General features: G+C 39.5%; 1 protein-coding gene across 2 annotated transcripts in view; it reads left to right on the forward strand.

The window, feature by feature from the left end:
* Window positions 1–14,541, forward strand: part of erbb4b (erb-b2 receptor tyrosine kinase 4b) — a 525,535-nt gene extending 510,994 nt beyond the window's left edge. For both annotated transcript variants that reach the window (XM_074694273.1, XM_074694274.1), the window contains exons 26-28: window positions 5,233–5,482; window positions 6,603–6,731; window positions 6,892–14,541. In XM_074694273.1, the coding sequence (XP_074550374.1) occupies window positions 5,233–5,482; window positions 6,603–6,731; window positions 6,892–7,562 (1,050 nt within the window). In that variant the 3' untranslated portion in view covers window positions 7,563–14,541. The remainder of the gene's footprint in view (window positions 1–5,232; window positions 5,483–6,602; window positions 6,732–6,891) is intronic.
* Window positions 14,542–15,213: the final 672 nt, after the last annotated feature.

Raw genomic sequence — 15,213 nt, forward strand, 5'->3', positions numbered from 1 at the left:
ATTTCCATGCAGAGTAAGTGCTCTGTATGCACATAGAGGATCTTGGACATATCTCCGGTAAAAAAGTTAAGACGGAAGGAATGTAAACATTAGGTCGGAAATGACTCATAAACACGCTGTGTGTCTTCTAAACATTTGATACTTGGAAAATATTCGTCTTTGTAAGTATCTGTGTGTATAGAAACATTAGTTTGAGGTCAGAATTGTATTGTATTTAAAAGCACAATGTTAACGGTTGATTGTTGATACAGTTATCTGTTTTATGGTTAGAATAAATAGCTACTGGTATTTTGTACAACGGCGCTTAATGCACAGAGTAATGCAATTTTTTCTTGTATCTTGTAGTTACATTAATTATTACTTCAAGAGACCTCCATTAAGCAAGAAAAGAAAGCCTTGTGTACGGAGTTTCTGTATTAGTTCACTGGCTGTCAAGCTTCACATAGTAACGTGTTGTGAGGACAGCACACTAATGTTGTTTAAAAACTCAAAGAAAATCTCAAAGAATACATCTCAAACTCTCCCCACAGTGTGAACTCTTGAGGGTAAAGTCATAGAGGAGGTTCATCTGTAGAAATACCTTGGTGTGTTACTTGATGACTCCCTCAGCTTCAAGCCCCATATTAACAATCTAGTTAAGAAACTCAGACTGAAATTGGGATTTTTCTTTCGAAACAAATTTTGTTTTTCCTTTGAGTCAAAAAAGCGCCTTGTCACTGCAACATTCTTATTAATACTAGATTACGGAGATTTGTTGTATATGACTGCTTCAGATCAATGTATGTATGTGTATCATGCCTCTCTGAGGTTCATTACCAACTGTAGACCTTTGACCCATCATTGTGAACTGTATTCCCGAGTGGGATGGCCTTCTTTGTCCACCAGGAGGCTGGGACATTGGTACACTTTCAATTATAAGTCCATCCTTGGACTACTGCCTTCCTACATTTGCAACCTGATCACTCAGAGATGTGTTGATTCTTATGGTTTGCGCTCAAACGACCTCTTGCTGCTTTCAGTTCCATTTGCCCGCACAGAACAGGGTAAAAGGGGATTTGTATCCTCTGCTCCTTCCACATGGAACATGTTGAAAAAAGACTGGAAATTAACTGATCTTGTTTCTATAAATGCATTTAAATCCAGACTGAGAGCACTTGAGACGGACTCCTCAAATTGTACCTGTTTTTCATAATATTAATTTTGATTGTAAATCGCAATAATTTTACTGTGTAACTTTGCTGCCTCTTGGCCAGGACTCCCTTGAAAAAGAGGTTCTTAATCTCAATGGGACCTTCCTGGTTAAATAAAGGTTAAATTAAAAATTAAAAAAATCAGTGCTCAGGATGGGGTTGGATGTTTTTTGCATGAATTCAAGAGAGAAGGGAGAGATAGTGACAAAGTGAGAGTTCCGTAGCTTCAGAAGTTGGACCACCCGGGCCCATGTTTTAATTTTAATTATTTACATATTTTTAATCATCATTGTTATTTTCCTACTGCAAGCTGCCTAAATGTCTCATTCAGTATATATTTATTGTTGTACTTCCTCTCTTGGCCACAAATTCACATTGTGTTACATTTGGAGTAGGGTGGCGCTAGTCCTGCCAGTCCATGACCAGAGAATGAGGAGATGCAGGGTCATGGCTGGGATGGAGCGTAAGAGACAGTGGCACCCTAACAAGAGAAAGTTAAAAAATAGCTGTGAACATGAACATTTTTTCACAGAAATTGATTCCACAGCAGTATTCCCAACATGTAGGTGGAAAGTCGCTGTTTTAAAAGAGTATAATCTTATTATATTAATGTAAATACAGCAGTCATTTATAAGGGAAAAAAAGCAGGTGTCCAGTTTTGGTATTTACTATTTTGGTTTCAAAGGAGCGTGCTGTGTCTCATATTGTTTAGGTTATGTTGCACTAAATGTCTTTAAAGACATGGGCCTTGTATTTGTGCCATATGGACGTTCAGTAACTTCATGCTGTGAAATAAGAAAAGTGTTTTCATTTTCAAAATGATTTGTAGGGTTATTTATTTTGCACAATTGTGATATTGACAAATTTAATATCATGCACTGCAACATGAATGTTTACTTTTAGCCTTCGACCCTCCACCCTGATTCATTTTTGGCCCTTCACTGAAAAGAATTTGGGCACCCCTGGTGTAGACAGACCACAATATAGGAATGAGAGGGGTAATTATGGAGCGATAATTGTAGCAAAAAAATATTTGTGTGTTTGAGTGTGTGTGTAAATGCATCCACAAATTTGTGAACTGATCCACAAATATGTGAGCAGATTTGCAAATGTGTAAAATATTCACACATGTTCACGAATCCAGAAATGCATGCACAGATCCACAAATGTGTAGACTGATTTGCAAATAAATATCTAGTCTCAAATGGCTAAAATTGTTTTGTTTTTTTCAACAAAACCTGAAAATACCCACAAATCATCAGTCATAATTGGCTGTCTGGGTACATGTGATTTTTGCTACAGGCCTACCCCCAATTGATCTGCAAATGCGTAGAAAAATCTGTCTGTAAAAACAGTTAAGTTTGACCTGATCTCAGGCTGCCAGGTGGAGCTTTTATTATCGGTCTCTATGCATTTCACACCCTCTTTGGCTCTTTAGGATTGTGCACGTATTTGTGGATTTTTGCATGCATTTCTAGATTTGTGCAGAAATTTGTTGATATGCACACATTTTGCAGATTTGAGCACACATTTGCAAATCTGTTTACACATTAATGGATCATTTACATGTTTGTGGATGCATTTATACACATACACACAAATGCTTTTGCTACAGTAATAGGTCCATGGGTAATTCAACAGTAAGATACATGCATCTTAAGTTCTCCAAAGGTTTTCACAGTCCTGTCTTAAATGTATTTTTATCCATGTAATATCAATAATCCCATAGCCAGGGGTTTGAGAGGGACATACCAGTCCAAACCTTCTTCCTGCGTCTGTTCAGTGTGAGGAAACCATCTGCTTGTTGTTAATGTTTGTTTTCTGTTATAGTCTCTTTAGATCTGGTGCTTGGTACAGGCCTGAGGGTTTAGTTTCCTTTTACATATTGAGTTTTTAAAGACATGAACCATGTGGGAGCCAAATCAATGAACGGGGTCAAAAGTGCTGGTCAGAGACGGTATTTGAATGTAGATGCTTATCTCAAGGCCTGGTTTCCATGACCTGGCTGTTTATCGCTCTGTGAGGAAGTTTTATGTGGTGTTGATCTTTGTGTTTCCTTTGGATTAAGATCAGTAGAGTGAATGTGGCAGCTTCACCCACTGCAACACATACATTTATTGAAAAAGTAAATTGATAAGGCTATGTAGGGTATGACTTTATAGCTTCACAAAGTAAACTGTTCTATATTAACTAAATAAATCAACTGCAAGTTGGCAAACAGACACACTAGTTTAACATTACCAGTCACAGCACTGGTTGGTGTCAGGATAAAGAAAAGGTGAGAAAAATAAAGAGGAACCCAGTCAAAAATATCAAGCCTATGAGCTTTGTGAAAAAAAACTGAAGTTCTTTAAGATTCTGCTGCAGAGTGACTTCAGGAGCACCAGAAACCACAAACATACCCAGGACAAAAATGGTAGGTTTTTACAGAAAAATGAACACGTTGAAAGCTGAGTGGGTGACTTGGGTCTGAGCAGCTTTTTTCTCTCAGTACATAGTGCACAGGGGGTGATTTTTTTAAATTACTCATTATCTTCAAAGTTATCAAATAGGGATGCACAATATTATCGGTATCAGCTGATATTGGCTTAAAAAAATTGATATTGACCAACACACCAAATTCTGCCAATAACCAATAAAATAATAATAAAATAATGGGCGAAAGTTGCAGATACTTTTTGCACTTTTTTGTGATTTTCGTTGCTTAGTTCAGATTGAGTAGTCCTATACTTGGCTCCAGTTTTAAAGTTAAACTTGAATCAAGCAGCAGTCTACAAGTTACATGTAGCTGACTCATTTAGGCACATTTACCATTTACCAAATTAAACCATTTTATTTAATTTGGGTTTGATAGCTGTACAGTTGTACTTCTTATATTTTTCCTGTGAACAGAGGCTACATTTGCTGACTGTCAACTGTGAAATTGGCATACATTTTTCCCTTGTTGTGGGTAATGTTATGATTTTCTAAGGACGAGTATCTTCCAGCTTTCAAGAAGGATTTATGTTTTGGATTTTTTTGTTTGAAAGCAATTTTCATAAATAATTATACAGTTTCAAGTCTATATTTTTCTTATTTTTGCACAAGAAATTAATATTGCATAACACATGTGATAAGAGTATGCACCATAATACAGTATGCAACTTCCAATACAGAAGAGAGTTGATAATCTCTGCTATATGTGTGCAGAAAAAAATAGTGTCATCTAAATGAGTTGTTAAATCTCGGCATACTGGATATTGGCAAAAAATCCAATATGGTGCGTCCCTATTATTTAACTAACAAGTTTTGCCCATGCAAGGGCATGGCTGAGTTGACTCACAGGCCACATGTTGGCTGTCTGCAAAGAGACTTAAGTCTCTTCAAGTCCATAAACAAAGGGATTACAGCAGATTTTTTTGGTCTTGTTGGGGCGATTACAGACTTCTCAGACAACATTAAAGTAAAGGTATAAAAAGGGATGTAAAAGCTAAAAAACCAACTCTCACTCAACACATGAGAGAAAAGGTAATAACTCAGAACAAAGCACCCAGTGAGGTTCTATTAAGCTCTTTTTTGTTATGAACAGAGACACAAATGCACACAGCAGGGCAGGGCTGATATGGCTACTTTAAGACTTTGCTGCATGGAGCCTTTTAATTAAAAACCTTTTAATTAAATTGTCCTTGGCAGTCATGCTGCCATATCATTGTGTGGCACTGCCGTTTATCTCCCCTGCCTGTCACAGTCAAACATTACTGATGAAAAATGTTACAAAAGACTTGAATCCCTAATTTCTCGGACCATGAGCACAAACAAACTTTGCAGTTTACATGTTTGAATGGTACTTATTCATCACTTAATATTCTTGTACAACATTTGGTGTTTAATGTTTGTTGTATTTTTGTGAAATCTTTCAGAACACATTGTTTTTCTTCATTTCAAGAAGAAGCTTGACTACCCTTTCACAGAGAAGCTGGTTTACTTGTGTCTCTAAATGAATATTATAATTTCCTAACTATTCTGGATGCTTTGTCTCTATTTTTTCATTCTCCTCACACAGAACCAGTTCAGCTACCAGGACCCCAGTTTCAGCATGGAGGACATGCTGGCCACCCTCCCCAGAGTGGTCTCCGTTCCACCGGTGTCTGCTAGCTGTCTCCCTCCACAGGACCTGGCTGCAGGAGGGCAGATGGTTGGAGGATTTGTCCGGGGCAACCAGGATGACCCTCGCTGCAACGGCACCCTGAGAAAGCAGGCCTCTCCACGGTCAAGTATGCTTGTGGCCGGCTCTGCCCTCACTGCAGGACAAGGTAAAGCAGGAGCTACACCAACACATCACCTCAATCAGTTGTTTACAAATCAATACAAGTTTTCAGTAGGCACCACCTTCGAGCTAACAGCGTCTTGCCCTCATGACTGGCTCAATCTGCCTTTTTCTCATTTGTATTGGACTGTGACTGTGGACCACTCACAAGTAGGGGGGGATTTGTGAGATGAGAACAAAGCCTCGGCTCCTATCTAGCAGCTGTCTGCTGAAACTGAGCCACACATATTTCAGACCAGAGAAATACAGCAGCAGGGTTTTCATTGCCCTCCTGTTTATTCTTCATTGAACAAGATTTGTGGACCCATTTGTGCTGCCTTTATATATACTTTGATGTAGGCAAATGTAAAAATAAGCCTAAAGGAGGCATCAAAAAGTGATGAACTACGCATCTACTGTCAGAGTATCAGAAAACTTTGTATAACACTACTTTTAATTTAGCCCATGTTTAAAGAGGGGATATGTGTATCTGTTTATACTGTCTATACTGTCTCTAGGGGGCCCGCACAGGAGCTTTACATGCTTTGCAGCTAAAAAAAAATCCCTTTTCTTCACACTGCGGTATTAGATAATAATTATTTCAGCCTCTGTATGAAACACTTCTTTTTAAGCTGTCGTCCCTTTAAGACTTACCATTAGTAAAACCACTTCTCCTCTGATTGGCCAGCCCTCTGAAGGCCTGTAAAGGGAAGAGCTATGGGCAGACCTTGGTGTTTGAGGCCCATTCTGCCAACAGGTCATAAACCTCGCAAAGATACCGTGCTATTTTTAGAAACTATTAATTTTAGGTATTCAGGGATTTCTCCATCCAATTAATGTGTAAAAGCTGCACACGTTGAGTTTGGGCATCTAACATTGTTGCTATGTATCAGTGTGTTAAATAAGAAGGCATGATACCCTCTCTTTAAAAACATAATACAGATCTGGAGAAAATGGAAAACATTTATTCTAGATATAGAAAAAAAAAACTTTTGAAAAAAATTCTAAGGCTATTTGGAAGTTCTTCTTAGAGCTCTTGGTTAAGACTCTCTACTCCAAACTTGCAAGCAAAAGGATTTGTGAATTAACGTCTAATCATTCTTCTTCTTGTCTTTCTGCTTCCTAAGGTGTAGGGGAGGACAGTAGTGGACAGCGTTACAGCGCTGATCCAACAGGTCTATTGGCGGAACGAGGAGCAAAAGGTGACAAAGACCAAGACTGCTACATGACTGCCAAGAGAGAAAAGAACAACTCAGGTGACTTTGACATTTTCACAAATGACTGAATGCGCTCTTTAAAGCATGCATGGCTGGTCTGTGATAGAGACGATTTGAATGCCATGTTTAAGTTGTTAAAATTAAGTCAGCAATATTGAAAGCTTCATAGCTAATACAACCATTGTCTGTTTGTTTCCAGACTACAAGAACCCAGTGGAGGAAAACCCTTTCGTCACACGTCGTAGGAACGGTGACACCCACACAGCGATTGAAGCAGCAGGTTGCCACACCCTGCACATGCCTACTGCTGCTGTTGTCCCTAAGGTCCCGTCCACCCATGGGGATGACGAGTACATCAATGAGCCACTGTACCTGAATACCTTCCTCAACCCCGGGGACAAGAATGGATTAGCTGGCGCTGTCTCTATCTCTGGCCCTGGGTCCTCCGCTGCCCAATCGGTATCGCAAACAGTCAACCCATCAACATCAAGTCACACGGTCTCCACCTCTGGATATGTTCTGCCCCCTGGCCACCTCCCACACCCATCATATCCATCACACACCCTGCATCCAGGGCATTCAGGACACACTCTACACTCAGGCATCACCAGCAACACCATCATGTTTGATAAGAAAGCCAAGAAGGCCTCTTTTGACAATCCTGAATACTGGCAGCACAGTCTACCCCCGAAGTCCTCAATGCACAACCCGGAGTACCTTCAGGACTGTAGTACACGCTTCTTTTACCGGCAGAATGGACGCATTCGCCCAGCTGTGGCCGAGAACCAGGAGTACTTGTCCGAAGCTGCTATGAAAGCTGGCAATGTGTTGCCTCCCCCTCCCTACAGACAGAGGAACACTGTGGTGTAGTGACCCCCACTTGTAGCACAATGGAGGGATAAACAGAGGGAATAAAGGGAATGGAGATTAGGGGACGGTTGACAGTCCTCTCATTTCCATGCAGTACTTCAAAAACCCGGGGTTCTCCTTGCACCCTCCCGAAACGCGTCTCTCTGTTATATCTGATTTCAAGTCTTTTATCCTCATTTAAAGGTTCTGCCTTTTCCCTCAAAAGGACAACAGTGGAAGTTTCTGGCAGCCTTGCTTGACATTCAAACTCTCTTTTTGAGCTCCATCCTTGACCATGACACAAAAGTGAGTAGACACGTCTCTTTAAAACAGGTTCTGCTGGAGCACAATGTCCTGCCATCTTTAGTATCAGAAGGACACAAGAACAGTACAACGATAAATGGAAACGAGATGTTAAGTAAAAGTACAGGGAGGAATAACATATGGTGAGCCCAAAGAGATGATCATTGCCATGGTTTGTACATCTGTGACTGTTCCCCAAGTCCTTTTCACACATTTCCCCACCAGCTAGATGTCAACATCGCTTTCTCTTGTGTGCAGTTTTATCAAACACATTTACATAAGGTTGTGTCGTGACTTACCAGCAAACCCACAGTCATAATGAAGAACCCAGATGTGGCTTGCATGTCTACCCACACGCTTTTGACGTTTACATGTTGCTACACCAGTAATGGAGTTCAAACATTTATCACACACGGCTCATATCATACCTAAAACATGTTAACATGCCTGCAGCTTTGACACCAATAATAACCATACATCAATAAATACACTCATAGGGATAGATAACGCAGCTGCCTGAAATATATCCCAGGGGACAAGCTCAATTGACCTTGTACAGGAAGACAGAGTGCGCTGATAATGGCTGTCAGTGCCACAGCGCGGAGAAAGGGTCAACGGGAAAGTAAATGTCACCACAGTTTTATGGGAAGCTGTGACATCACCTAGTGCCTGGTGCAAAGCGTTCAACGGATCATGGCATGGCTAGGATGGGATTCAAAAGGTTGATCATCCAGGACGTGTCCCTTTTGTTCCCCCATCTCTATTCAACAACATCAATCCAGTGCAGAGAGCCAGCAAACCAACCACCTCAATGTTATGTTCACAATATCACTGCAATCAGGACTGAGACTGATGTAACCAGTGTTAATTGAAGGAATGGTACGAGTAAGGAATTGGAGCTTGAGCATGGACGAATCCTTTCACAGACAGAGGAGCATGAGGAGGTTGGAGAGTTAACAGAAAAGGAAGTATGGGGAGTATATATTTTACAATCTGGATCAAAGCATTCTGTCTGTTCTTTATGTTTTTCTCTTCAAGCATCAGGGATCTGTTTACTTTGTCAGCCTGTCTCAGACTTATTCTTACACAAACAGCGCAGACACCCAGCCACGAACGAGCTCTGCAGAGATGGCAAAGAGGCTAACCCTGCAGAGCAGTAAATAAGCCAATTACAAGTCAGACAGACACAATCCCTGAAAGAAAGGCTCAGTGGATCAAGCTGTGCCGGGAAAGATTTTCAAGTACATTAAAAGACAAGGATAATAGATTCCCTTCCTCCTCATTTGTGTTCATGATATGTCATAAATACAGAAATACTCTGTTTATTGAGATTTGGTAGTGATTGAGATTGTTAAAATGTTTCAGGATGCCCTCTTCTTTTGTTTTTGTTTTTTAATGGAACACTATTAGAAGTCACATTTTTATTCTTGCTTTGACACACTGCACTCTTCTCACTCTCATTCATCTCTTAAAACGTATTAAATACTGCCAGATGGCACAGTAACCTGTTAAGTGGCTACAAGCAGCTGTAATCAAAAGACCCTAAAGCCTAGTTTTGGAGTTGATAATTTAATAGCACTTAACACATTAAACCTGCTAAAAGCTAAATAGCTTAGCTGTAATGCTGTGTTTGACAGCCATGTTTTATTTGTTTCCTCATGTTGGAACTATGATTTTAAAAAGGTGACACAGGACTCTTTGTATCTAAGTAATAGGGCATTGTACTGAAAAATGAGGAAGAATCAAATTTTTCGTGGTTTGAAGAAGGATGGTTAAAGTACAGGAGCAGAAAGGCAGGAAGGTTAAGTTAAAGAAAATCCTACAATTCCCATAATGCAGCTGTGGCTCATTTAATTCAAGTGTTTCTACCTCCCAATCTTAAAGGGGCTGTGAGGAGTTTCTAAGTGATCTTAAAAAGTCTCCCTTTTGGGTATAAGCACACACTTAAAAATTACATTATCACTGAGATTATAACTGGTTACAGGTTATTTTAATAACGGTATGTCTAAGTATCTCTGACAACATCACGCCGGCTGACGAGGCCTCTGTTTTTCTCTGCTGAAAATGATTTCTGTGATTAATTTTGTAGTGATGGTGGACAATGGAGCCTAACTGTCAGACAGAAAAAGGACAGTAGAGCAGAAGACAGATAAACAGGAGAGAGATAGAGCACGAGCTAAAAGCTAACACAGGAGCTAAACTGTTTGTGCTCATGTCCATTCCAACCCACAGTCAGCAGTTATTCTGCAGTGGTCTGTTCAAACTTGAGAGTCATGTCTTAGAGCAGTGGGCTGCCGATAGTGCTACATATAGCCGGCTACTACAACGTTAGCTTGACGTCACGTTTCAAACCCTAGCTCTACGTAACTGTACTGATAAATACCTTACCTCTGTGTGTTGTTCCCAGCAAAAGTTGTCTTGAACAAAGAAAGTTTGTTTCCATCCGATCTCCATTTAATTCCAAAACAAACACACAAACACATTGCTAAAAGTAATTTACAACTGTGTGCATGAGACTCCAGGCCAGAAGGTGGCGAGGCAGTCCAATTAAAACAGATCCTCCTCATAGCATCTTTAAATTTTCTTCCTCAGTTTGTAATGAAGGTTCATTAAAGCTCCTACTAAAAATTCAGAGGGAAAAGAACTAAACATGGTGTCATGCTCCTTTAACAAAAAGCATTTAAACATGGCTTAACACATGACTTATTTATCCATATTGCCATCCCCAAACATGAAATCTGGAGACTGACCAATGGCTGTGCATGTCTCACACCTGACATACCAACATACAACTGCTGTTACACAACTTTGTGCCTCTTCACTAAAAATTACCTGGAAGAGAAGAGTTGAGACAAACAGGGCTGGTGTTAGACTTTGGAAAGCCAAGATGTCTCTGATGCACAGTGTTTTCTCCCCCTCTCAGGTTTTATGGGGACCTATAACCATCCAGTTGAGCTCTAGCAGAGGCACAAGCTACCACATCATAAAGGGAAGTTAAAATGATGAATTAAACGGGATTGGTACCAATAGCACAGCAGGCACTGAGGCGAAATGTGCATCTGCTGTTCTGATCTAGCCGAGCTAGATCTGTTCCCTGATACGATGTGACATCTCGGTACAACTCCTGATTTCAGGTTTTCTATTACACCAATGTGTAATCCTTGTGTAAATATGTGCAATGGGCGTGTCCTCTGTACATTCTTTTTTTAGATTTAAAAGTCAGTTATGTAAGCCTTTTTCTAACCATCACCCATAAGGCATTAGTTGTAGAGCTTGTAGACTACTGTATGGCCGTGTGTTTAAGTGCAATGACAGCAGTGGAGAGGCACCCAAAGGCTTCGTAATGGATCTCTATGGAAAAATAAAGCCAATCTTCTGAAGGAGAAAACCTGCTGGCACTCTCAGCCAGCCAGCATCACAGGGGGCTTTTAGCTTTTTGAATGCTAATTCATCCACTTTCCCTTGTTGTTCTGTGGGGAAATCATGTTACCCAACCCCTCACCCAGAGCATCAGCTGAGAAACACCGAACGACAGGCAATAGGTTGTAATCCTGGAGCAGGGTTAAAACCAGAGGTATTAGCATTCCAGAAATGTTACCCGACCAATGCATCAATGTTTCAAAAGCTGGCAGGGGAGAGGGTGTAAGTGCACTGTAACTGGCAAAGGAGACCAAAGCTGATTGCCATTCTGTCTTTCTCCTCGAGGGTGACTAAAGAATTGTATGTAGCAAACACTGTTCTGCAGCCGCAACAGAAAAAAAAGCAGCTATATGTGGAGCGAACAGGAACAGGACTAAAGCAATCTGGAAAGGGAAAGTGATTGTGGTCAAATGTGAACATGAGACCTATTTTCATGTTAAAGGGATTCAGGCCTCTTCTGTTGGTACAGTACTTATTTAAAGGAGCACCATAAATCCCTCTCAACACTGACTGCTCATTCAGTTCATTCTTAAAGTAACAGCTCTATTTATTTGTGCATCAGTTATGTTTGGGGGTTTACTGTATTTAGAACACGTTAACATTAGTTTTGTAAATGGTGTGTGAAGTTTTTGTTTTTGTACTTCAGGGTGCCATTTTTTGATGACAATTGTTTTTATACACAGCTCGAAAGCTTCATGGTCTTATGTCTGACATGTTCTTTAATTAACTAATTAACTTTAAAGCAATTACTGGCTGTCCCAGCTCAGGGGTTGGATGATTGACCCTCAGAGGACCTGAAGTCCAGGCTGACCCTGCATATCATTGCCACATGTGCAAGAAGAAGTTTGAGGATTAAAAAAAAACTGAATGCAGCACAACTGCCTGAGTTGAGGCTTGATTAAAAACTGCAAGCCTCATTTTTTTTCTGTCACATTTTGGGCATTCGAAATGGGACAGCCCTTGATGGACTGTTAAGACACATTTAGCCCAGATACGAGGACTTTGGAGGGTCCAGACCTGAACTGGGACAAAGCAACTGTATTTATAGAGTGTGCTCTATTTCACCTAATTATACTTTGATTATTCATTACATAAGCAAATTTCATAGCATTAGTAATAAAATGACTTTTTTTGGATAAAAAGAGAAAACAGAGATACACTAATTCAACCAATATAGAATTGGTTAATTTATCATTAAAAAACAAATCTAATTTTCTAAAGGGAACCATAACGCAGCTGGCAAACATACATTCTACCATTGTAATAGAGACAAACTGTGTATGGCTGTCACTGATTTTTACACTGATTCATATGTGAATAATCTACCATCCTGTGATAACTTGGCTCAATGACAGTGGTTGAGTAAGCACAGTTTACATTCTACTGAATTAATGGTGAAACTGTAAAAAGGAATTCAATATCGTCTTTTAACCAAATGACAAAGACATTTGCATAATGGATCACTGAACAGTTTTACCATTGTAAAAAAAAAAAAAATACTAAAACACAATAAAAAGAGTATAGTATTTTTATAGGTAGGTTGAAGGTGGAGAGATGCATCTGTAAATAAAGACAATGATGCTTCTTTTTTCAGCTGAAGTTTGATTTCTCCTGGCGTCATTGCATTTAAGTGAAACGTTTTGTTTTTATTTTCTTCGGGGAATATTTTTTTCTGTATGTATATAAATATATATACAGTGTAAATGTAATTTGAAGAGTGAACTCTGATTTTAAAAACGCTTGCAGGGTCTCTTGTCACCCCACCCACCTCATCATCCCCCTTGTGATTGTGTGATTGTGTTTTCAGCACAACTCAGTGGATTTTGTGTTTTCGACCTCTGCTCTTGCTTACTTTGTAGGAGTGAATTTTTATTATTCCTTTTTTTAAAATCATGTATTATACCCCCACTATCCTTCACAATTCTCTCAGTATTACCCACCTGTTGAATTTTTTTTAAGATTTTGTACATTCCGAAAATGCTGTTGAAATACTGATGAATATATAATATTCCGCCTACTTTCCTCTTCTTCTTTTCCTAATCAATGTTGTTAATCCACCAGTGTCACTTTACACCTGAGTTCTAAGGACCTATAATATATTTCCTCGTTTTTTTTTATTTCTGTTTGGCACTGTGCTCTGTCATTGTTTACTTTCAGATGATGTTCAGCTCTTCATCCATTTTGGGGCAATACTGATTGAATGGTGTAGCAATATCATGTTACAGCCCCCGGAGTGATTTAATAATGTCTGAGAGGCAGCAGCAGAACTGAATACAGTGTGCATGGGCTGGACTGATTGTTTTGACTACTGATATTTGCTTGTACAGAGGTTAGTAGGTTACCTTTTTTTTGGCTTTGTTAGGATAATATTTTTGTTTTCCCAAAATTTAGCCTAGATATCCAATTTTTAGACATGTTGAGATGTTAAACATTTTATTGTGAGGACTGACTCCAGAATCATTAACCTGATCTACTGTAGCATCATAAAGCAGTGTTTCAAATATAATAATACTGAAACCGATACTAAGCAAAGCTGAAATTATTGCTTCCTCCTCTGTCCATATCAGGGGGAAAAAATAATGAAACAATTTAGAAATGCACAATTTGACTACTGTTACACACGTTCAGTTCTGCAGGATAATTATAGGATGATTATGACAATAACCATCAATAAAGATGGCGAGAAAACGCCAGCACAACCTGTAATATTCATACAGGTAAACCAGACAACAGGTTCTGTGCTTTTTCTAATGATGCTGTAGACTTAATAAGAAAAAAAATACTGCATTATTTCAGCAAATGATGTAATATAAATGTTGGATTTCATGGTTTTAATAAAGCTTTTATATTGCCTATAATCTACAGAACTTTATTGGCCTGTTGCACGCTTGCCACTGGAACTTGTATAAGCATTTGTACTGATGATTCTGGTCTCAGCCCTTCTCTTTAACTCCACCAAACATTTACACATTTGTTAAAGGGGTCAGTTTGCAAGCCTCTCTAAGTCCAAGTATGTGTTTAAAAGAACTTCACAAGTTGGAAAAAAAAAAGACGTCTGTTATAAGATTACCATTGATTATCATTGCTTTGTATCAAGTCATCAGAATGATTGAGACAAACTTTTTAAACCATACCTTGTCTAATATTACCAGTTTTCAAAGTTTCTCTTCACTTGTTGATTGACACATTTCCCCAGCTAGGACATTTAAATACGTATCCCCTCTGTTTGTTACATGAACCTGTCAAAAGTATATTTTTAATTCAATATGAATAAAGATCAGTCAATATTTAAAATGCTACTGTACTCTTTTTTTAAGGCTGTGGCTGCGAGTGTTGAGTAACAGTGAAGGTTAGTATCCCATGTTCCTCTGGCGCCCCACTGGAAAACAAAAACTCCTTTAGTGCTGTGAAAGGTATTAATGCAAAGCAAGTTAAGCACATACCAAAACTACTTTATTTGGTTTGTCTCAGTGCAGTGCGCATTTGGTGGCCTCTTTATTGACTGATCCCAGGACAGATACCCAAATAACCAAGACAAGCCATCCCACTCTTTGGGACCCTTCTGTTGGGGTGCCAGACTTACCAATCCGACCCCAGAAGGTGGAGCTACAACACTGCAGTCCATTGATTGGTCGAAAGAATCATCTCTTACTGTGGGACAGTGGCAGTATTTCTCCTGGAGGCACACAGCCTTCTCTGAAAGAGAGAAGCTTTGTACCAAAGAGCTACATGCCAATCACAAAAGAAGACAAATTGCCCGATCTCTCCCATCGTTGCTTGTTGCCTACTGCTGACGTATCTGTCCTTGAAGGAGGATCACTCCTGACTTACTGCGTACTGACTTTGTGGTCCAAAGTCCTAATGCTGGCTTGAAGAAGACACAGAGTTCAGGAAGGAGACAAGATCAGGCAGCTTCAGTCCAACACTTTATTCAACGCAAGCAAATTTG

This window comes from Halichoeres trimaculatus, unplaced genomic scaffold, assembly GCF_033239565.1.
Source record: "Halichoeres trimaculatus isolate MK-OKI-2021-1 unplaced genomic scaffold, fHalTri1.1 fHalTri1_scaffold_19, whole genome shotgun sequence".
Lineage (NCBI taxonomy): Eukaryota > Metazoa > Chordata > Actinopteri > Labriformes > Labridae > Halichoeres > Halichoeres trimaculatus.